The sequence below is a fragment of the Molossus molossus genome, unplaced genomic scaffold (assembly GCF_014108415.1).
Source record: "Molossus molossus isolate mMolMol1 unplaced genomic scaffold, mMolMol1.p scaffold_m16_p_16, whole genome shotgun sequence".
Taxonomy (NCBI): domain Eukaryota; kingdom Metazoa; phylum Chordata; class Mammalia; order Chiroptera; family Molossidae; genus Molossus; species Molossus molossus.
The window spans coordinates 63,919,577-63,941,577 of record NW_023425351.1 but is presented as its reverse complement, the minus strand read 5'-3'; the positions used below and the strand labels follow the sequence as shown (position 1 = coordinate 63,941,577).

The 22,001-nt window shown below is 40.5% G+C and overlaps 1 protein-coding gene across 1 annotated transcript; it reads right to left on the bottom strand.

The window, feature by feature from the left end:
- SQLE (squalene epoxidase) lies at positions 1-21,164 on the bottom strand. Its single transcript, XM_036263860.1, has 12 exons — positions 21,004-21,164; positions 20,023-20,727; positions 16,909-17,161; positions 15,158-15,338; positions 12,520-12,616; positions 11,483-11,596; positions 11,227-11,398; positions 8,006-8,101; positions 7,023-7,165; positions 6,488-6,584; positions 4,763-4,850; positions 1-522 (listed from the first exon to the last, which is right to left on the bottom strand). The coding sequence occupies exons 2-12, from the start codon at positions 20,311-20,313 to the stop codon at positions 330-332; spliced, it is 1,725 nt and encodes a 574-aa protein (XP_036119753.1). The 5' UTR covers positions 20,314-20,727; positions 21,004-21,164; the 3' UTR covers positions 1-329.
- Positions 21,165-22,001: the final 837 nt, after the last annotated feature.

Here is a 22,001-nt window from a genome sequence, read left to right as displayed (position 1 = left end):
TTCATTCTTCATTTTATTTATATGTCCCACGATAACTCATTCCCAAATACTGAATTTAAAAGAAAAACTTCTCAGTATTAGTTTTAGCACTAATTTATGGTAACAATCATTTCTTTTAAACTATCTTATTTGACCCTTCATTTTAAACTGCAAATTAAAGTATATACACGTTTATATACAAATAACTTCAAAAACAAATTAATCCCCATCTTGGTCCAAGAGTTTCCACTTTGGAAGCAGTACAGTGCTATGCTGCATGACTCCTCGTCCGGAAGTCTCTCAGCTTTGGTGAGTCCAAATATTCATTCACAAATGGTCCCCTTCTAAGCTTAATGAATCAAGTACTTCATTTCTGAGTAAATCAGAGGGAATATCACAGAACACGCTTTGTACAATACAGCACCACTACTGAAAATGGCTCGGGGTTTCGTAATCCAAGGCTCCGATTTAAAGCAAAAATATGTGGCATAGACCGCAACCGCAAAGAAGTGTCCGATTAAACAGAGAGGGTTGGGAGACAGCCTGTAATAGAAAAAAACAAATATTCATAAGACCAAGAAATCAAATTTACTATAAAAATTTTCAATTATGTGTATTATCTATAAAGCTAAATACATTCTACATTTTAAAGGACTTTATAAGCTTGTGTCTGTCTACTAAGTTTGATGGCAGGGACAACATTTTTAAAAATATGTTTACAAGAAACTACTTGGGATTAAAAAAAAAAAAAAAAATGGGAAGATGGCGGTGGGCAGGACCAGAGGGAGGGTGAGTGTGTGAGAGAGTGAGCGAGTGTGTGAGGGTGTGAGTGGACGTGAAGGTGGACGACCAAACCCGAGCAGTGCAGAGCCGGGAGCAGAAGGTCCCTGTGCTGTGAACGGAGCAGCCGGCTACGGTAGTGAGCAGCCCTTCAGGGTGCTTCTCCCTGCGCCGTGGGGAGGTCCCACCATTCTGGAAGATCCCGGGTCTGCCCTGGGAGGAGGCAGTGGGAGCGGCTAGGGCCCAGCAACCTGAGCCCACCAGTGCACCTGGCACCATCGGACCAGTGGACACTCTATGTCAACACAGACCTGTGCACAGTAGTGGAGCTGCCAAGGTGCCAGTCGCAGAAGCCGCAGACAGCTGGGAGCCCAGCACCATCCCCCACAGTAGCAGCCCTATCAGAGTCCTGATATACCCCCAGCAACAGGCTGGGGAGCAGACATCCATCCCCAGGCAACAGAATCACAGACCAGCAGCGGAGACCCATCCTCAAAACCACAGCAAAAGCTGAGCAGGAGCTGAGCCCCACGTACAGCAGCACTCCCCGGCCACCAGCAGCAGGACCTGGGGCTCCACAGAGGCCTGTGCGGTCCAGCAGCCCACAAGAGCAATGGGAAGCCGGAGCCCGAGAGAGACTAGTGCAATCCAGCTGCCCACGCGCAGGACCTGCAGGGTTGGTGGCACCAGAGTGGCCTGTGTGACCCAGCAGGGACTGTGCAATCCAGATGCCCACGGGACCTGCGGGGTGCTGAAGCACCAGAGAGGCCTGTGTGACCCAGTTACCTGTGGGACCTGCAGGGTATGGGGTCACCAGAGAGGCCTGTGCGACCCAACTATACACAAGATAAGCTTGGAGGATGTGAAAATGGATGTGGAGTGAATGGAAGCTACACAGACATCTCCCAGGACCAAACAGGAATTACAACTAAAATAAAGACAAATCCTCGGAAAAAAGCAACAGAAAAGCAGCAGAACAGGACCATATAACCAGGGACACTGGTAGGATCTGCGGAGACGCAAGAGGGTGGCGAGCTGGGAGCCCACGGACAGCAGTAGTCTTAGCTGTGAGCAGCACCCTTAGGGATTAAAGACCAAGCCCGCTCCACAGTGCAGAGAGCTGGGATGGAGTGCTAAAAGAGCCACAGCCACTCACCTGGGGGCTACGGCAGAGGGAGGGCAGATTGGGCTGGAACTCTTTGGGGACACCTGGGATTTGGAGGGCAATCAGAGTTTTTGCGGAGTTGCAGCCACAAAGGACGGTGGCCAGTATGCTCCTTCCCCAAGCTGTGGGGAAAAGCAGCAGCCCCACCTCCCACGGAGAGTCAGCCTTTCCAGGTGAGGCAAAGAAATGCAAATTGAGGCTCATTAACAACCAGCATTTATCCCACTCTCTGGAAATCCTCTTATGCAGAACACCAGGGCTACATTCCAAGGCCCTGAGTAACTGAGACTACTAGCCTCCAGGAAAAAGCTAGAGGATAACTGAACCTTTCTTGGACTTGCAGATCTGCCCAGGAAAGTTAGATTTGACAGTGCTGTTTAACGTGGGCCCGCCCAGGCCCTTCCAAACCCAGTAGAGGGAGCCACAAAGAGCAGAACACCAACACCCACAGGGAAAATTTGGCAGGCTCCAAAACACACTGAGATAGCCAAAATGGTGAAACAAAGAAACAAATCCCAAATGAAAGAACAAGAGAACTCTATTGAAGATGAGATAAATGAAATGCAGTTAAGCAAATTATCACAGGTAGAGTTCAGAGCCATGATCTTGAGGAAGCTCAACAGCAGGAGTAAGGACATTAGCACCATGAGTAAAGATACAGAAACATTGAAAACAACCAAGTGGAAATGAAGAATGACATAGCAGAAATAAAGAACACATTGGAAGGACTAACCAGCAGAGTAGAGGAACCTGAGGACCGGATCAGTGAATTAGAAGACAGGGTAGAAAAAAATCAACCAATCAGCAAACCAAAAGGAAAAAACTAAAAAACAGGAAGATAGCTTAAGAGAACTGTGGGACAACTGGAAACGCAATAATATTCGCATCATAGGAGTCCCCGAAGAAGAAGAAAATGGGCAAGGGTTAGAGAATATATTTAAAGAAATAGTGACAGAAAACTTTCCTAACTTGGTGAAGGAAGAAGGCATTCAAGTTCAAGAAGCATACAGAGACCCAACTAAGAAGAACCCAAACAGGCCCACACAGGACACATAGTAATTAAAATGCCAAAAATTAAAGACAAAGAGAGAATCCTAAAGGCAGCAAGAGATAAGCAACAGGTGACCTACAAAGGAAACCACATAAGGCTCTCAGCTGACTTCTCAACAGAAACACTACAGGCCAGAAGGGAATGGCACGAAGTAATCAAGGTCATGAAAAACAAGGATCTGAATCCAAGACTACTCTATCCAGCAAGGCTATCATTCAAAATAGAAGGTCAAATAGCTTCCCAGACAAAAAAAAAGATTAAGGAAATATATTAACACCAAACCAACACTGCAACATATGCTAAAAGGACTGCTATAATTAGAAGAAATAGAAAGAAAAATATAACCACAATAAACAAAAATGGCAATAAATAAGTAAATATCAATTATCACCTTAAATGTGAATGGTTTGAATGCTCCAATAAAAAGACAAAGAATAGTTGACTGGACAAGAAAGCATGACTCACATATATGTTGTTTACAAGAGACCCACTCACAACAAAAGACTCACATAGGTTGAAAGTGAAGGGATGGAAAAAAATCTTTCAAGCAAACGGAAAAGAAAAAAAAACTGGGGTAGCAATACTCATATCTGATAACGCAGATTTCAAAAATAAAGACCATAACTAGAGACAAGGCTACTACATAATATTGAAAGGATCTATCCAACAGGATATAACCTTGGTAAACATATATGCACCCAATATAGGAGCACCAACATATATTAAAAACCTTCTAGAGGACTTCAAAGAAGAAATCAACAGCAATACAATCATAGCAGGGTACTTCAATACCCCGCTGACACCACTGGATAGATCCTCTAGACAAAAAATTAGCAAGGAAACAGAGACTCTAAATGAAACACTAAACCAAATGGATTTAATAGATATCTACAGAGAATTACACGCCAAAACAGCAGAATTCACATTCTTCTCAAGTGCACATGGGACATTCTCAAAGATAGACCACATGTTAGGACACAAACTAAGTCTCTACAAGTTCAAGAAGATTGAAATCATATCAAGCATCTTCTCAGATCACAATGGCGTGCAACTAGAAATCAACTGCAACAAGAACATGCAGAGACATTTGAAAGCATGGAGGCTAAATAGCATGTTATTGAACAATGAATGGTTTACCATGGAGATCAAGGAAGAAATTAAAAACTTCCTGGAAACCAATGAAAATGAACACACAACACAAAATCTATGGGATGCAGCAAAAGCAGTTCTGAGAGGAAAGTTTATAGCACTACAGGCTTACCTCAAGAAACAAGAAAAATTTCTAATTGACTGTCTAACCTCACAACTTAAAGAACTAGAAAGCAAACAAAAAGAAAACCCCAGAGCAAGTAGAAGGAAGGAAATAGTAAAGATCAGAGCAGAAATAAATGACATGGAGACCAAAAACTCAATTCAAAGGATCAATGAAACAAAGAGCTGGTTGCCTCCCGCACATGCCCTGACCGCGGCTGGGTATCAAACTTGCAAACCAGGTATGTGCCCTTGAACTGAAATCAAACCCAAAACCCTTCGATACGAGGGCTGACACTCTAACTACTGAGCCACACTGGCCAGGGCAATCAACAACTAATCAATACTGTTTCCCAGAAATAAAACACAGGACGAAATGTTGCCTTTTCTCATTTCTCTGGGCAACCTTCTGACTTGCATACTGATGGATAATACAATGACAAAATATATAAGGAAGAAAAATCTGCAGCAGTTAATAAATTGAACAATCCTAAGAAAATCTGGAATGTTTCCTTTGTGTCATCAAAATAACTTACACAGAAAGCAGCCCAACAGGACCAGCAATGCATTCTCCACCAAGTTTGAAATACAAAAAACAGGCTTTTCTTAGTTGATGTAGTGAATCTAAAATAAAATTTAAAAATTAGTCTCAATCAAGTTATTTCCACATTTATGTTAGGGTGCTAATGATGCATCAGAAAAAATGAAGATGTAACAAATATCAAATTTATAATTTTTTAAAAATCTAGTCCTGGAATTTCAACCCAAGATTTCCTTTACATTCCACAATCAATATTATGGATAATGATACACTTATGGATAAACTTTTCTGTTAATAAATAATGACTATACCAAAAATGTAGGTCCCAAAAGTTAGAGTTGTTTAAATTTTCCTTGATTGTGTTATAAATTCAGTCAATGATGTAAAATATTCTGTAAACTCTTTGTAATAAAATCACAATTCTGGAAACCAAATACCTTATCTGAGATGCCCAACCCATGCCTTTGAGCAGTAAATTATCAAGAAAAATAAAAAAGCTATGAATAATAAAAAATAATACCTTATATCTATAGTTTGTTACACTTTCCAAAGTAACTCATTAAATCCTCACAATGTAGTATTATCAACGTATAACATATTTTAATAGTTTAGAATTAGTGTTCTTTTCAGGTCTGCCTAGATTTTTCTTTACAACCAATAAAATGGGATGCAGGAGGTAAACTTGTACTCCAATGCTCTTTACTCCTCCAATCTTTCATAATTTTTTGTTTTGTTTTATTGACAGATTCAAATTCGTAACGTAAGAAACTTAACAGCTTCGAAAAGCTTGAAAGAACTTCAAAAATCTCAAAACTAAGTTCTTTTCTTTTTACTTGCACAACCAGCCATTTAGCAAGACAGATCTGTGTGACAAGTCACCAGCAACGAGTTGTTTTTCTTCTAGCAAGACTGATGGGTACAGAGGCTATAGAAAGCATGTGTACTGTATCATCCTTTGTAAGCAGATCACCAAACCACAGATCATCACTAAGGCCTCAGCCAGGTCATAGAAGCAGTGTTTTTGTGAATATCTGAAGTAATTGGATTTGTTATATTTATTCTTGAAAACCTAAAGGTCTAGTTTCATTAACGGATTTGTACCCTGCTGTGGCTGGGAAGCTGCACTGTTGCCTTTTCCTCCACTTCTAACACTGCTTCTGCTGAGTCATGTTTTCCTTCATATATATAAACTGACCACCTCTCTACAATGAATATGGAAACAAAACAAAAGCATGGGAAAGTTTCAAATGAGCAAAAGGTGGATGCATTCTGCTACTAGTGCATTTAGCAGGGGACACAAATCTAAACATGACTTGAAGCTCACACTCATTTCATAAAATTCTACTTTGAGAAGAAATAGAAACTAGTGTTTGGGAAGAAAAAGATGAACAATTATATTGACTTTTAATTCATGGCCACCAAGATCCTCCATCACAATCATGCATCTGAGGATATGCAGGATCTGGTTTGGACAAAAGGAATTAAAAATAATACATTATTGAGGTATTGCTTTTAAGGTTGGTAGGGGAAGACAGCAGCCATGTCTAACAAAGATATGATGATGTTGAAGATGGAGTTAAAAATGACTACCAACCTGAGAGCAAACTCAGGAAACATTTCTGTTTCCAGCCTAATCACTAAGTTCTTTTATAATTAAGTTCTGTTCCTCTGCTAAAAGTTTGCAATTCAATAATATTTATTTTAAAATATCTGCACTTACCATCTGTTCCAGAGAATAATTCATAAAGAGCCTGAGCAAGGATATTCACAACAAAGGAATGAGACATTTTTCTTGACCAATAGAATGATTTTTTGGCCTAAAAAAGAAAAAGATCACTTATTATATGGTAAAGAGGAAAAAGAAAAACAGCACCAACTGATGTTTAAAGTCCCTTCAAACTGATTATGTATCTTGAGGTCCATGCACAAGAAATTATACCTGGTCAGTAAACAACAACACTTCAGAGCAATGAGTTATGAAGCAATGAATGACTCTGAAGCTCAATTTACAATCACTATGAGCAAAGTGGCCTGTACAATCCAGTGTTACCTAATACTCAAATAGAGAAATTGAGAAATTCTCTTAAGATCCAAAGGTTGCAAGTCAGATTCTTTAAGTCTGCATAGGATTGCCCAAGAACGCTTAAGTATCAGGTTCCTAAGTGTAGATCTCCCAATCAAGGCCCCACTTCTCTTAGGCCTCACAAAGAAATCTATTTTGAGACATTTTTTATCAGAATAATTTAATATCTTACCTGGAAAACAGCTGCATCATCATAAAGGTCAGGGATGCCCTTTAGCAATTTTCTCCATAGTTTTATATCTTTAAAAGCAACAGTCATTCCTCCTCCAGTAAGAGGATGCCTTATATTATATGCATCTCCCAAAAGAAGAACACCTATAGAGAGAGAATTTTATGACATCATCCTGGAGTATCACTTGAGACCAAAAAAAAAAAGGACTATGTTAATTTATAAATATTACTGATGTGAGTTAGTAAATAATAATGTGAAAATACAAGGGAACAGATCATGACTAAACTTGGGGCAAAAATTGAAGAGTTGATTCAATCAGTAGCTATTGGGCACCTAATATGTGACAGATTCTGGGAATATGGTGAGAGAAAGGACTACGGTCCCTGCCCTACCGAAACCCACATGCGAATCTCATGTTAAACACTGTCAAAACATTTATAAGGCCTGTTTCATGGGGGAAAAAAAAAAATGAAAAGAATCTCAGGTATCCAGGCATAAAAAGCAAGTGTTCTAACAAAGGAAAGAACTCAAGAGGTCTTGAACACTTCACAGCAATATTCATGCCAACACACTACCGAGAAATGTTTGTGCACTTCTAAGGAAAGAAAGGAAGACCCATGAGGATTAGACCCAGCAGGCAGATATTCTCAAAACCATCCAAAGTTAATTTAGGAGAATAAACCTTGATTAAATCTTATCTGAAAATTAGCCCCTTGAATCACAGCTAAGCAGGAAGCGCACCTCCTGACTGTGCTGCCTGACTCTACCTGGTCCTTGTCAGAATCATGGATAATTGTTATGAAACAGTAACTACAGATATCATAAAGCTAGTTTTGGTATTAGTAATGCATTAATTCATAGTAACCAATTCTCTGGACCACGTTATTTCCAGCAGCATACATTTAACCATGTATATGTCATTTGGAATACTGAATTTAAATATTTGGATTACCCTTTATAAAATAAGTCCAATAAAATAATACCTCGTTTGTTTACTGGTGAAGGAGGAAGGAAACTTGCTGGCATAGACCTCAAACGAGAATTCTGAGTGGCTTCTAGGAATGGTTCTTTCAAGTGATCTGCAATAAATCCCACCCCACCAAATAAATAGTTGATAACATTTCATATCATACCACATTTTCTTATCAAGTATAAAGAAATACCTACTATACATCGTTATGGCTGTTACATATATCCCTTGCGATAAATCAAGAGCAAATTATTTTATTACTAAAACTTTATTAATCATTTAGTTACTTATGCTAAGGAATGACTAAGGAATCTAGGAAAAAATTAATGTAAAAAGACATACAGCTAAATAAATAAAAATCTGATGAAAAGTGAAGCAAATTCAGGTGACATGAGTTAGGGAGAAAACCACCCACCTCTCCTCCAAATGTTAACTGACAGCTGTCATATTTAATAATATATTGTCACCACCACATTCTGATAGTACCAGATGAAATATACTACCATATCACAAATAGTAGAAGGGTATATACACCAGGAAAAGGATAATATACAGAGAGCTTCACCTTTCTGAATTTTAGCTTCATCATCTATAAAATGAGACGGTTGGATTAGATTCTCTCTAATATACTTTGTGCTTCTACTCATAGAAAACGAACTTTCTTTTCATACAGCTCCTCATGTACTCTGGAAGCAGAATGCCTATGTCGAAACCCTCTATTTCCATAAGGAGAATTTCAGTAATCTAATACTAATATAAACCTACAGCCCTGGACAGTTTTGCTCAGTGGTTAGAGCGTCGGCCTGCAGTCTGGAGAGACCCGGGTTCAGTTCACACTAGGGGCACATACCTCAGTTGCAGTTTGTCCCCGGCCCTGGTTGGGTCGTGTGGGTGGCAACCACTCAATGTGTCCCTTTCACGTTGATGTTTCTCTCTCTCTCCTTCCCACTCTATCTGAAAAAAATATCGAAAAATGTCCTTGGATGAGGATGAAAAAAAAGAATAAACCTACAAATCGTTTCTCTCCACGATCTCAGGGTAGAATGGTCCAATTAACCTCTGGAATGGAAAAAAACAATCTACAGTTAAAGAAAAAAATGCACCTGATTGGTGTGGCTCAAGGTGTGGATCAGTCCCAGTTCAATTCCCGGTCAGGGCACATTCTCAGGTTGTGGGCTCGAGCCCCAATAGGGGGTGTGCAGGAGGCAGCCAATCGATGTATCTCTCTCACATAGATGTTTCTATCTCCCTTCCTCTCTTTCTAAAAAATCAATAAAAACATTTAAAAAGAAAAGAAAAAAATGCTAAAAATATCAGGTAATTGACACTCTTTTTCCTAAATATGCATAACTAATTTTCCCATGGAAAGCTTTCAAAATGGCTTAACTAAGTGAAAATGTAGTAAAATGTCAAAATTGTCATTATTAACAATCTAAGTTACTTCATTCACTTCATTTCTGTTAATATTGTTAGTTATTAAACAGAGTGCTTTCACTTAATTTAAAAAAATAACTTGAGCCCGGCCAGTGTGGCTCAGTGGTTGAGCGTCAACCCGTGCACCAAGAGGTCGTCGGTTCTATTCCTGGTCAGGGCACATGCCCAGGTTGTGGGCCCAATCCCCAGTGGGGGGCATGCAGGAGGTAGCCAATGTTTCTATCTCTCTCTTCCTCTCCTTTCCCCTCTCTAAAAATCGATAAAGAAAAAAATTTTAAATAAATAAATAAATAACATGAACCCTGGCCAGTTTGGCTAAGCAGACCAGAGTCGTGGGTTCGATTCCGGTCAAGGGCATGTACCTCAGTTGCAGTTTGATGCCCGGCCCTGGTCGGGTCATGCAGGAGGCAACCAACTAATGTCTCTCTCACATCAATGTTTCTCTCTCTCTCTCTGGCTCTCTCTCTCCCTCCTCCTTCCCATTCTATCTGTGGAAAAAAAAAAATCAATGGAAAAATATCCTCAGATGAGGATTAAAAAATAATAATAATAACTTGGAAAAAACAGTATTTAAATAATATGTACTCACTCGGTTGCAGTTTGTCCCTGGCCCCGGTTGGGGTTGTGTGAGTGGCAGCCAGTTGATGTGTCTCCCTCACATTGATGTTTCTCTCTCTCTTTTCCTCCCTCTCCCCCTCTTCGCCCTATCTGAAGATAAATGCAAAAAATAAAAAAATAAAAATAATATGTACTCATACAAAGATAGTTTCCTATTATTACAATTGTAATTGGCAAATAGGGCTTTCTTTCCATTTTACCTATATTCTTACACCTTCTCATCCAAAAAATTTAAAAATCCCAGAACATAATTTTTGTGTTTTTACAATGCCTAAAATCTCATGAAACCTTTCTGTATTCACCTCAAAATGAAAATGATCTCTAAGATTCCTTATGGCTCTTGAGCTCTGAGCCACAGGCCTGGTTTCAGCCCTTACTCTGCCACTTACTAGTAGTTTATGCTTGGAGACTAAGTAACCTCTCAGTCGTGGTTCCCTCATCTATACAAGAGGGATGATAAAGATAATACCTACATCACAGGACAGGTGTATAGGTTAAATAAAATTATGCTTGTAAAACACCTCCTATATAGCACACATTCAATAAATGTAGCTATCATTATCACACAACCAAGCTTAAAGTAGTTAAGTATAGAGATATTTTAAGAAATCACAGACCTTAAATTGCTAGCCAGACTACTTTGTAAAAAAAAATTAAAATTTTATCAATATTAATAATCATTCTGAAAACTACGTTTTAATTACTGATATGAAAAAAATATATTGAAACTATTTTTTTTTAATCCTCACCTGAAGATATTTTCATATTTATCTTCAGATAGAGTGGGAAGGAGGGAGGGAGAAACATCAATGAGAGAGAGACACATTGACTGGCTATCAACCGCATGACCCTGGCCAGGGACCAACTGCAACTGAGGTACATACCCTTGACCAAAATCGAACCTGCGACTCATTAGTCTGCGGGCTGACGCTCCAACAACTGAGCCAAACTGGCCAGGTCACTATTCTTTTTTTTTTTTTTAATTTGGAGATTTTCTGAGGTGCTAGCTTAAATAAATAGTTCAGCTCCAGTGTATCTGATTGGATAGATGCATTATTCACCTGCCAATTTTATCTCTGGCCTATTTTAAACACAGCTTTAGTGATAACTGGAGATGAAGAGCCTTTTGTGAGATTTGCTTTCAAACTTAGATTATAATGGGAGTGAAGTCCTATTTCTTACCAGGTAATTGTGGGTAAATTTTTTCAGCCATGTATTCTCTTAAATTCCTTGGCAATTCTCCTTGGACGTCAACAAGTACTCGAGTTTCATTAGGTGAAATCTGGTAGATGAGAACTGGACTCGGATTAATTAAAACAAGTTCAGCATGATTTGCTTTAAATTGTGGTACATTCTAGAAAAAAATAAAATAAAATATTTTAATAATTTTCAAATTTCAAATTGCTTTTATTCTTTTACAATTGCACTCCTATCGTACCTCCATGAGAAGGCCAACAAAATGAGACGAAACAGAAACTTTATTGGAGATCAGGTTTTTCCTAAACTTGGAAAACAGTCCATCTGCAACAACAGTCAATGGAGCATGAAGTTCCTACAACAAAATAAATAATACTCAGCTAAGTGGTTAGAAATACACAGTAAAAGGACCATTCTGTGCATGAACAGATTTAAATGTATTATCCGATAACATTATAGAGGGTATTTGAAGATAATGCTATTGAGGAAGCTGTTATGTGGGTTTAAGTTAATGCATGCCCAATCTTCAGAGATGCTTTGTCTGAGTCCCTGAGGACCACCTTCCTTCGAAGCTCCCTCAGGCAAACATGCAAACCATCTGGGACTAAGCTGTACTTTGATAAACAATTGGGAAAACTACAAAGGAAGCATAGCCCATAGAAGACTGACTCTCATTACAAAGGACTAGCTGAATTCTCTCATTCTAGAATTTCATAACTTCATAAAGTACTTCAATTAGTGGCTAGGACTTAGAAGAATTTTTGTCCACGTGGATGTATGTACATATTTCTATATTTATATTACCTGGCAATCACTGCCATTAGAGTACACTTTCTAGGAGGTGGTGAGCCTAGAGAGCAGCACAGAAGAATCCACAGATTAGTCTTTGACTCTTTTCTTTTACTAGGCCAACATCAGCAGATAGTATTTTCTTCTACTATTTCCTGAGATTCTCTTATTTTTGTCTTTCTTATTTAAACAGCGGTTTATCTTAATCATTTCTTTTATGTTGAATCCTTCCCTTTTTTCCCTTCCAGTTCCCCTCTGCTTCTCCACTCGTATATTTCTTATTCAGTTTTTAATACTATTAATATAGCGGTGTTTGTTTACAGAGTTATTTGTGTAGCATTTTGAGATACACTAAAGACAATGTCTTACAATCTGAAATCCATCCTGTTGCCCAGGGCTTAGAAAGAACTCAATCCATTTCCTGAATAGTAATTTGGTGAGCCTACTTTTTTAAAGGAGTAGGAGAAGCTACCATTTGATATATCTCACCTTGATATCTCCAGTTTCTTTATCCCTGTACTGAACTCCAACCACAGCATCATCTTCTTCTAATAACTGTAGCACAACGCCCTCAATAAACTTTGTACTAAAATATAAACAGAAATAAATTCTATAGTAGCACACTTGAGCAATTTACACAAGGAATCATAAATTCCTCATCACTCATCTCATTTACCCACACAAACTGGACATGCATGTACGTAAAAAAAATTCTGGAATGACAAAAAAGGCAAACACATCATTAATGATTTTTAGAATTATGTGTGATTTTTATTTTCTAATTTTTAAAAATTGACTTTATATTACTAATGTAATGCTTTAAAAAGTATTTTAAAAAGCAACATCAGCCCAGCCGGTGTGGCTCAGTGGTTGAGTGTCAACCCGTGCACCAGGAGGTTGCCTGTTCTATTCCCAGTCAGGGCACAGACCCAGGTTGTGGGCCTGATCCCCAGTGTGGGGCATGCAGGAGGCAGCCAATCGATGTTCTTTCATCAGTGTTTCTATCTCTCCCTCCTCTCCCTTCCTCTCTCTATAAAAATCAGTAAAGGAGCCCTGGCCGGTTTGGCTCAGCGGTTAGAGCGTCGGCCTGCGGTCCTGAGAGACCCGGGTTCGGTTCCCGCTAAGGGCACATACCTCGGTTGCAGTTTGTCCCCGGCCCTGGTCGGTTGTGCGGGTGGCAGCCACTCGATGTGTTCCTTTTGCATCGATGTTTCTCTCTCTCTCTCTGTTCCTCTCTCTCCCTCCCACTCTACCTGAACAAAAAATGGAAAAATGTCCTCGGGTGAGGATAAAAAAAAAAAAAAAAAAAAAAAAATCAGTAAAGGAAAAAAAAAATTTTTTAAAAAGTAACATCAGATTTTTATCTCAATTCATTAAAAATAAAATAAAACACAGGAAAACTTAACATACTCCCAACCAATTCATACATAAATGGGAAAACAGAATTGAAGTTTTTCCAGCAAATTATTCAGAGTGGTTAATTCTAGTCAGATGTGCATCGTGGATGCTTTTTAAAATATTTATAGAGATGCAAATTAAAATGACAATGAAGTATCACCTCACACCTGTCAGAATGGCCGCCATCAACAAAACATCAAACAACAAGTGCTGACAAGGGTGTGGACAAAAGGGGACTCTAGTACATCGCTGGTGGGAATGCAGACTGGTGCAGCCACTATGGAAAACAATATGGTGCTACTTCAAAAAATTAAAAATTGAACTGCCAGTTGACCCAGTGATCCCACTTCTAGGAATATACCCTAAAAAGCCTAAAACACCAATCAGAAAGAATATATGTACCCCCATGTTCATAGCAGCACTATTTACAATAGCTAAGGTCTGGAAACAGCCCAAATGTCCATCAGTAGACGAATGGATAAAAAAGCTGTGGTACATAAACACAATGGAGTACTATGCAGCAGTAAGAAAGATCTCTTATCCTTTGAGACAACATGGAGGGACCTGGAAAGTATTATCCTAAGTGAAACAAGCCACATAAAGAAAGGCAAGTATCACATGATCTCACTTATTTGTGGAATATAATGAACATAACAGTCTGAGGAATGGGGTAGTCCCAGAGACGTGGAAGTGGGGTACAGACTGACAATCCCCAGAAGAGGGGGTTAGGGGGAGATAAACCACAGAACTTATATGCATGTATGCATGAACAATGGACATGGACAACAAAGCTGGGACAGGGCAGGGAGGGAGGGGGAGGGAGGTATCAGTGGGGGTAAAAAGGAGAAACATCTGTAACAAAAATAAATTAATTAAAAAAATAAAAAATAAATCTTCTTTATATTTTGGGGTACTTTTCTACAATAAACATATTCTACTTCCATAGATATCCAATTCTTTCAGAAGGATAAGTTCACTTCTTCAACACTTAAGCCTATGCCAATGACATGAGGGTTCTCATATTTAAAAGTTCCTCAATTATAGTGTTTAAAGGCTAGAGGCAAATACAGGTTAATAAATAAGAGAAGAAGCCAGTCCTGTCACACTAGGTCCCTTCATGGAATGGAACAGGGGTTGTTCCCTGAAGGCCTCTGTCCTGACTATTAATCACAGCCATAAACCCTAACTCCCAAATGGACACACATGGTCTTACGTCTTAATAACAACTATATCCTCTAAATTTCAACCACATAAAAATCACACAATTTTCCCGGCTGGTGTGGCTCAATGGTTGAGTGTTGACCCATGCAGCAAGAAGTCACTGGTTTGATTCCCGGTCAGGGTACATGCCCAGGTTGTGGGCCTGATCCCCAGTGGGGGTCGTGCAGGAGGCGGCCAATCGATGTTCTCTCTCAGTGATATTTCTCTCTCTCTCACTCTACCTTCCTCTCTCTCTAAAATCAATAAAGAAATATTATCTTTTTAAAATCACACAATTTATTTAGCCAAAGGATACTTCTAAATAGTTCCATGTCATCCCAAAAAGAACTCTCTATATGATATTCTGAATGAAGGCACCGGAAAGTTTTAACACTCTTCTAACTATGGTTTCTTTAAGCACAGACCTCTGCTCTAGCCCATACCTCAACACCTAAAACAGTACTTGCACAAAGGCCAAATTTAAATGTGATAATTCTTTAACATTAGATGTGTAAAGCCATAGTCTTACTTGGGCTCCATCATAGCTGCTTTCCGGAGACTCATGATGAACCTTCCATGATGGAAAGCTCGTCCGCTCCGCACCTGATTGTCTTCTGACAGAGGGTAAGGAACCTGAACGTTTGATTTGCTTTCGCTGTCATGAATGATATAGCCATTTATAACTTGGGCATCAATACCTTCCACTGTATCTGCAAAACAATTCCATTTAAAAAAAATCAATTTGTTAATATGCCCAGAATTATACCAGGCGAAGAGGACATGGAGGCATGGAAAGTCTCCGTCTTCAATAAGGTATGATACCATTTAGAGAAATGAACAGTAATATAACTATTTCAGAAATTTTAATGTTTCTGGAAGATTATAATCTCAGCAAATTTACAGTATCACAAAAAATTAATATTTATATATAAAATTTACACATTAAAATCCATAGGAAAAATATTAAGACTTCAATAATAATTGGCAGAAAGTATACAGGTGATTCACATTAAACAATATGGAAACATTGAACAAATCAGAAAAAATGTTCAAAACTTGATTTTCAAAAAATAAATTAAATTAAAACAATAAGACACCAAATCTATCAAAACTTGATGAGATTAGATAAAATTAGTAAATTTATATATTATTGGTTATGCAACAAACGAATAACATCTTAGAAAGTAATTAAAGCAATAATTATTAAGAATCATGAAGTTATCATCTACCGATATAATCTTAGTCTTGAAAATTCATCTAAGATGAATTTTTTAATAATTTTTTATTTATAATAATTTTTAAAGTTACACATAAGAATAGGTTCATTACAGTGTTATCTCTAATAAAAAAAAATCTAAAAATAACCTAAATATTAATGTAAGTTAGAAAGATAAGGTACATTATATAGAGTATCAACTGAGAAAATGCTATGCATAAGCTTACAATTATAAAAAAGAATGGTTAACAGTTGTAAAAATATGCTTATGTTAAGTGAAAAAGTGGACTTTAACAGGTATATTAATATTCTCACATGTTTAAATACATTAAAATACAGTATATTAAAGATAAAGTACATTAAAATAATTTTATTTCTGATGAAAGAAAAATTTTGATCACACATTTATGCCAAGATCACAATAAATTAGTTTTCTGATGTGGGGGGAGAGGGGGAGAAGGGGACAGGGGGAGGGGGAGGGGGAGAGAGAGAGAGAAACATCGACATGAGAAAGACACATCGACTGGTTGCCTTCCACAAGACCCCAGCTGGGGCCGAGGACCAAGCCACAACCAAGGTACGTGTCTCCTTGACTGGAATCAAACCCATGACTCTTTAGTCCAAAGGCTGATGCTCTAACCACTGAGAAAACTGGCCAGGGTCTGATATGCTTTTTTATTACACTTAAAGTGAGTAAAGACACCCTGGATGGTTGGCTCGCAGTTAGAGCATTGGCCTGCAGACCAGAGCGTCCCGGGTTCGGTTCCCTTAAGGGCACGTACCTCCATTGCAGTTCGTCCCCAGCCCCCGTTGGAGTCGTGTGGGTGGCAGCCAGTAAATGTGTCTCTCTCACATCAATGTTTCTCTCTTCCTCCCTCTCTCCCTCCCGCTCTATCTCAGCATGAATGCAAAAATGTCCTTGGGTGAGGACCAAAAAAAAAGTGAGTAAAGTAACTTTTATAAACGAACATAAAACGGAATACCTCTTTACCAGGGATAGGGTAGTCTAAAATGAACAGTGCTTGTTTGTACCACGTAACTCCTAAAAACCAGTATGAACTTACCTTCAAGACCAAGGTCCTTAAGGACATGATAACCACCTGGCTGCAGGTATTCTCCAACGATCCTGTCGGGCTCTTGTAAATCTCTCTCAATCACTGTCACAGTTCTTCCATCTCTGGAGAGCACTGCTGCCAAAGCAGAGCCGAGGACGCCAGACCCCACGATGATAACCTCTGGATCATTCTGAGAAGACACCGATGTAGCGGCAGCTCCTCCTACTAAGGTGGTTTCTGAAACACTGGTTCGTTTTTTGCACTGTTTTTAAAAAAAAAAATAAATTATGTATCCACATTTGTTATCCTTAAGTCATACTGCTACTATATAGACACACTGGACTTTTGCATCTTGGGCAAAAGCGACACCCTAGACATTACCAAACCAAAGGACCATTACGTTTTTAAATCCTGTTTATATATAATAAAACCAACATCAAAATGTTGGAGAAATAAAAATGTATAATATCCCAATAACATTCAGTGTTGTATTTAGAAAATGCTGTGATACAGATATATTTAGAAATTCAAAAAAAAAAAATGTTTATAAGGGGCTTCGAAGACTTATTATAGGGAAAATTCTATCATTAATTACTCAATTCTTCAAACACATGCTGAGCATCTACCAAATGCAAATCACATACAACTTCTATTTTGACTTCATGTTGTAAACTAATTCAGCACCTTTTACATATTTCCACTATTCATCTTTGTTTCTCTTTCTGGACTGTCATCTGAAAAATCTACCTTAATCTAAAATCACTTTTATGTAACAAACTGTCAAATCCTGCCTACCATCTACCAATTAAGAATTATTTAACTCCACAAAATGAACAAAATAACTCATTGTCCCCTGGAACTTGACCTGTTCACAATTTTAGTCTTTAACATATAAAAACATGTTTAATTCATCCCTTCTTTTCTCCCCATTCTGATTCTCTAAGAGAGCCTGGTCAGTGATGTCAAGTTGGTCCTTCAATTTATAAGTAAGGACAAATGTTAAACCTGTCACTAATTGGGCTGACAGTAAAAACTTGAACTTGGAACATAAAAAGATAAAAAAGTCCTGTCTTGAGATTTATGCTTACTGAGAATAACAGTGACTGTGTTGGGTTTTTAATGAACAATTCAATGTTGTAATCAGTAATTTTTTTTTTTGGTATGTGGACTCACAAATATGAATACATTTCAGATACAGGATTGCAAGGAACCATCTTCCTTTAGTTTTCTGACCTTAAAGATTAAGATACGACTAACTGTCTTTTTGAAGTGGTTTTAATAAAAGAGACCTCAAGCAGAAAGGAAGGATATAAACCCTAAAATCCTTTAGAACTTTAATTCTCTGTAATTCTAATATTCATCCAGTCTTCCTATATTTCTATAATGGACTGGAGCCTTGTCCATTCCATTGTTTTTAAATCATTTCTCTTGGAGAAATGACCTTTTTGTCCTTTACCAAGAGAAGACAATAGTCTAGTCTTCCTATCAGCAAGTATTTCTCAATGGCCAGAATGACTATATTTAAATTCTTGTTCTGAGAGCAAGCTCCTTTTGTCACATTAGCCATTTTTTATTAGTTTTTTTCTTCTGAAGTTTTTCCCTGTTAAACACACACACACAGTCCTGGAACTGGGAACCCTAGATGATGTCAGAACCTGGTCAGGAGAGGAAGCACTAATGGGAACTTGGTACTCAATAAAAGCAGAAAGCCTGAGACATTCACAAAGTGGAACCAATACAGACTACTGCTAACCCAATGCTCCTACTCCAAGATTTGTAAACACAGCAGGATAGGGTGTCATTCCAGCCACCTGGACAAGTGCTCAGTGACTCTGAGGGTATCTCAGACAACAATATCCAAGACATCAACCTGAGAATCAGTTCCCCCTCCCTCCTTTCCTATTCCTCCAGCCCACACCCACCATACCACTGAACTTAGCACTACTCAAAAGGCTCCTTAACAGATGTATACTACCGTTAGACTAACTTCAATAGCTACTATTTTTTAGACAGTTATGGATCAAGCAATAAATCATTTAATTCCCTAACTACCAGTAAGGCTGCTGGCGTCCCCATCTAACAGAAGTGATAACTGATTCTTACAGAAACTAAGCCCTTTGCCAAAGGTTCTCACAACCAAAAGTGGGGGAACAAAACTTCTAAACCAACTCCCTCTCTTCAGTAAGCCTTGCTAATCTGTAGTGGATGTAGTAAAATAATGCAGATCCAGAACCCTGACTCTGTAGGCCACACATTCACCCTAACTCCAAGTCACCATCAACCCCCACTTGGTCTACTGCTGTCGTCTCTTACCTGATATCCTGGCTTCCATTCTGGTCTCCCTACCATCTATTCTCCACACAGCAATAGGAATGTTCTTTTTAAAAAATAAAAACCAAATACCGTTACTTCCATGCTTACAATCCTCCAGTACTCTTGGGGAAAAGTCCAAACACCCATGGCCCACAGGCCCTAAATGTTCTGGCTTCAACAACTGTCCTCTGCTGCTTTTACAAGATCATAAATAACTTCACCCGCATTTGAAGTCCCAGCTATTAGATCTGGAAACATGATTGCACTGTGAAAATTACCCATTCACCTTCTCAGGACATCACTACACTGACTTCCTCAGGGCTCCACTGATGGGAAAATGGGAGGGCATTCTGCCCAGGACGAGAGAATGCTGAGCAGTTTTACTCTGCCACTATCCCAGCCAGCTGTCATTTCTGGACAGTGAGGGAGGGCTCACCTGCAGCAGGTTTTCTTCTTTCCAGGTACAAATACCATCCTTACCCAAGGATTTAAATAAAACATTTTCTTTTCCATTACAGAGAGTGAGTCTGTCCTCCTTCAAAATGAAATTCTAACATTTCATTTCACCCTTCATAATCAAATCCATTTCACTGAGCCTTGGCTCAACCGATACTAAATGAAACAAATGTTTTCAAATCATGCCAAGGAACAGTCAAAACCTTTAAAAAAAAATTAAATGAGGATTCATACCTGGAGAACCTAAGCTGCTGCCTTTTGCCCTTTACAGGAGGAAATTGACATTTGAATGAACCCCAATCCTAATTTTAAAATAAGACACGAATGCACCTGACCACTTGGAATTCAACCTACCTTCCTACACTCCACTTGCTCTTTCTTTTCTGTCCCTGGAGGGGATTTAGCCCAGAAGAAGCCGATGAAAGGCAAGGCGGACAGGATCTCCGAGAAGACCGCGAGCTGGGCCCCGCTCTGCTGGCGCCTCGGGAGGGCCCCGCTCCGGGAGCGACAGCGGTAGGACAGCACCAGGCCCAGCGACAGGAACACCAGCACGCACAGCAGGAGTTCCTTGTTGGCAAAAGTGACGAAGTCCCCGCATTTCTTATAGAAATACGTGAAAGTGGCAAGGCCAAGAAAAGCCCACATGGTTCCAAGGCTCCTTTGGAGGCACCGGTCCACTCTGAGATCTTCTTTTTATCCGTGCAGGGTTTTGATGATCAGAGAGTCTCCCCAAAATGTGTTCCCAAATGAGCACCAGGAACCGGCCCAACTCCAGTTAACACCGTCACAGGATTACAGTTCAAATCAGACTAACTTAGAAAATCATAAAGTTGGTATAAAAGTATCTGAAGGGGGGCGATTGGGGCTTAGAAAGCAGTACTTCAAAATCCCCAGCTCCAACAGGTCCCAAGTTAGTCTCCCCCCTCTTTCGGGCAATCCATTTAGTTTCTTTTTTCTTTTCTAAGATAGGTTCTCGTGGAGGTAGTTGCAGGTGATGGTTTATATCTGATGCTGGCTTATCGTGCTGTAATCTGTTCTTTCTCAACAGCAGCAGGTGCCCTTTCAGAAAAAGATGGAGAGAAAAAAAAAATCAAAGAAATATCGGCGCCGCGAAAAATGGGGCCCCCCGCCTTTTCCGCCGCGAGGGCCGAGCCAGCGCGGAGCCGGAGTCCGCGCCCCAACCAGGTGGCCGCGCCGCCCACGCCCACGGGCGAACCGGCCGGGCTGGCCGCCTCCCCACCCACAGATGGACCTGGACTCAAGGCTGGGGCTCCCCGGCAGAGAAGCGCAGCCTGTACCTCGAGACTCGCTCCTGGGCGGCGGCTCTCGACTCACCTGCCCACAACCTCCCAGTCCGCGACCTGGCTGCCCCGCGGGTGAATGGAGGTCTCCAGGGGCGGCGGCGGCTCCCTACGGCGTCCTCACCAGCATCCCTCGCGCGGCGCTCACGCAGTCACCAGAGTAACCACAGCGCGCTCTGCGTCTGTCGTGGGGATCGGCGCGCCCCAGCAGCCCGAGAGCTCGATCCAGGCGAGGGACCGGGGGCGGGGTTCCTGGGAGCGAGCCCGTCCCGCCTGCGCGCCTTCTGCGAAGGCCCCGCCCACCTTCGCCGCCGTCCAATGAGGACGCGCACGCGGGATAGGCCGAGGTGGCGCTATGCCGCGTCTGGCCAATCGCCGGCGGCACGACCCTCACGGTGACGCCGGGAGAGGCGCTGGGCTGTTGTTTCGTGATGTGGGGGATCTGGCTGGCCGCCCGGTGGCCCTTCGGTAAGGCACGGGCTGCTTCCGGAGGGCGTGGGGCCGTGCCCTGGGTCCCACGGTCAAATTACCTACCGCATCCCGGCCGCTGGGGTCCTGTCCGGGGAGAGGTGGCGTCGGTTCCGAGGGGATCCCTGCCTGGAGACCTCCGGTCCCGAGTTCGAAGGTTTCCCGTCATTTCGCGAGCATTTACTGAGCGCTTACTGCCTGCCGCCCCGGGGGTTACAGAGACGAATCAGATCCCTCCTTCGAGCTGAGTGTGGAAGAACGAGTGGGCAGGCCTTTGCCAGAGGACATGTCAGGTGTTCCCTTCCTTCACCCCAGTTGTCAGCTAAGACTTGTCACTGTGCTCAGGCTAAAGATTCACTGATGCGCCTGTCCCCTATCCCCCCAAAATCAAACACGCGTGGAGGAGGGCGTGGGGGTGTTTCATTTGGGGGAAAGTATGTTCAGAGACTGAGATTGGCTTTTCTAGATATTTATGTAATACAGGTTCACTGTGGGAATTACACTTTATAATAGTAATATTTCACAAGCCAATAGCAAATAGGATAATGTTTCTTCATAAACTGA

What these genes read in the sequence shown, in the direction of transcription:
- SQLE (XM_036263860.1), bottom strand. Translation starts at nt 20,313, where the DNA reads ATGTGGGCTTTTCTTGGCCTTGCCACTTTCACGTATTTCTATAAGAAA. An exon ending in GCAGCTATGATGGAGCCCAA is followed by an intron (nt 12,617 to 15,157) that starts GTAAGACTATGG and finishes TTTATATTTTAG; the next exon opens with TACAAAGTTTATTGAGGGCG. An exon ending in AAGAAACTGGAGATATCAAG is followed by an intron (nt 11,597 to 12,519) that starts GTGAGATATATC and finishes ATTTTGTTGTAG; the next exon opens with GAACTTCATGCTCCATTGAC.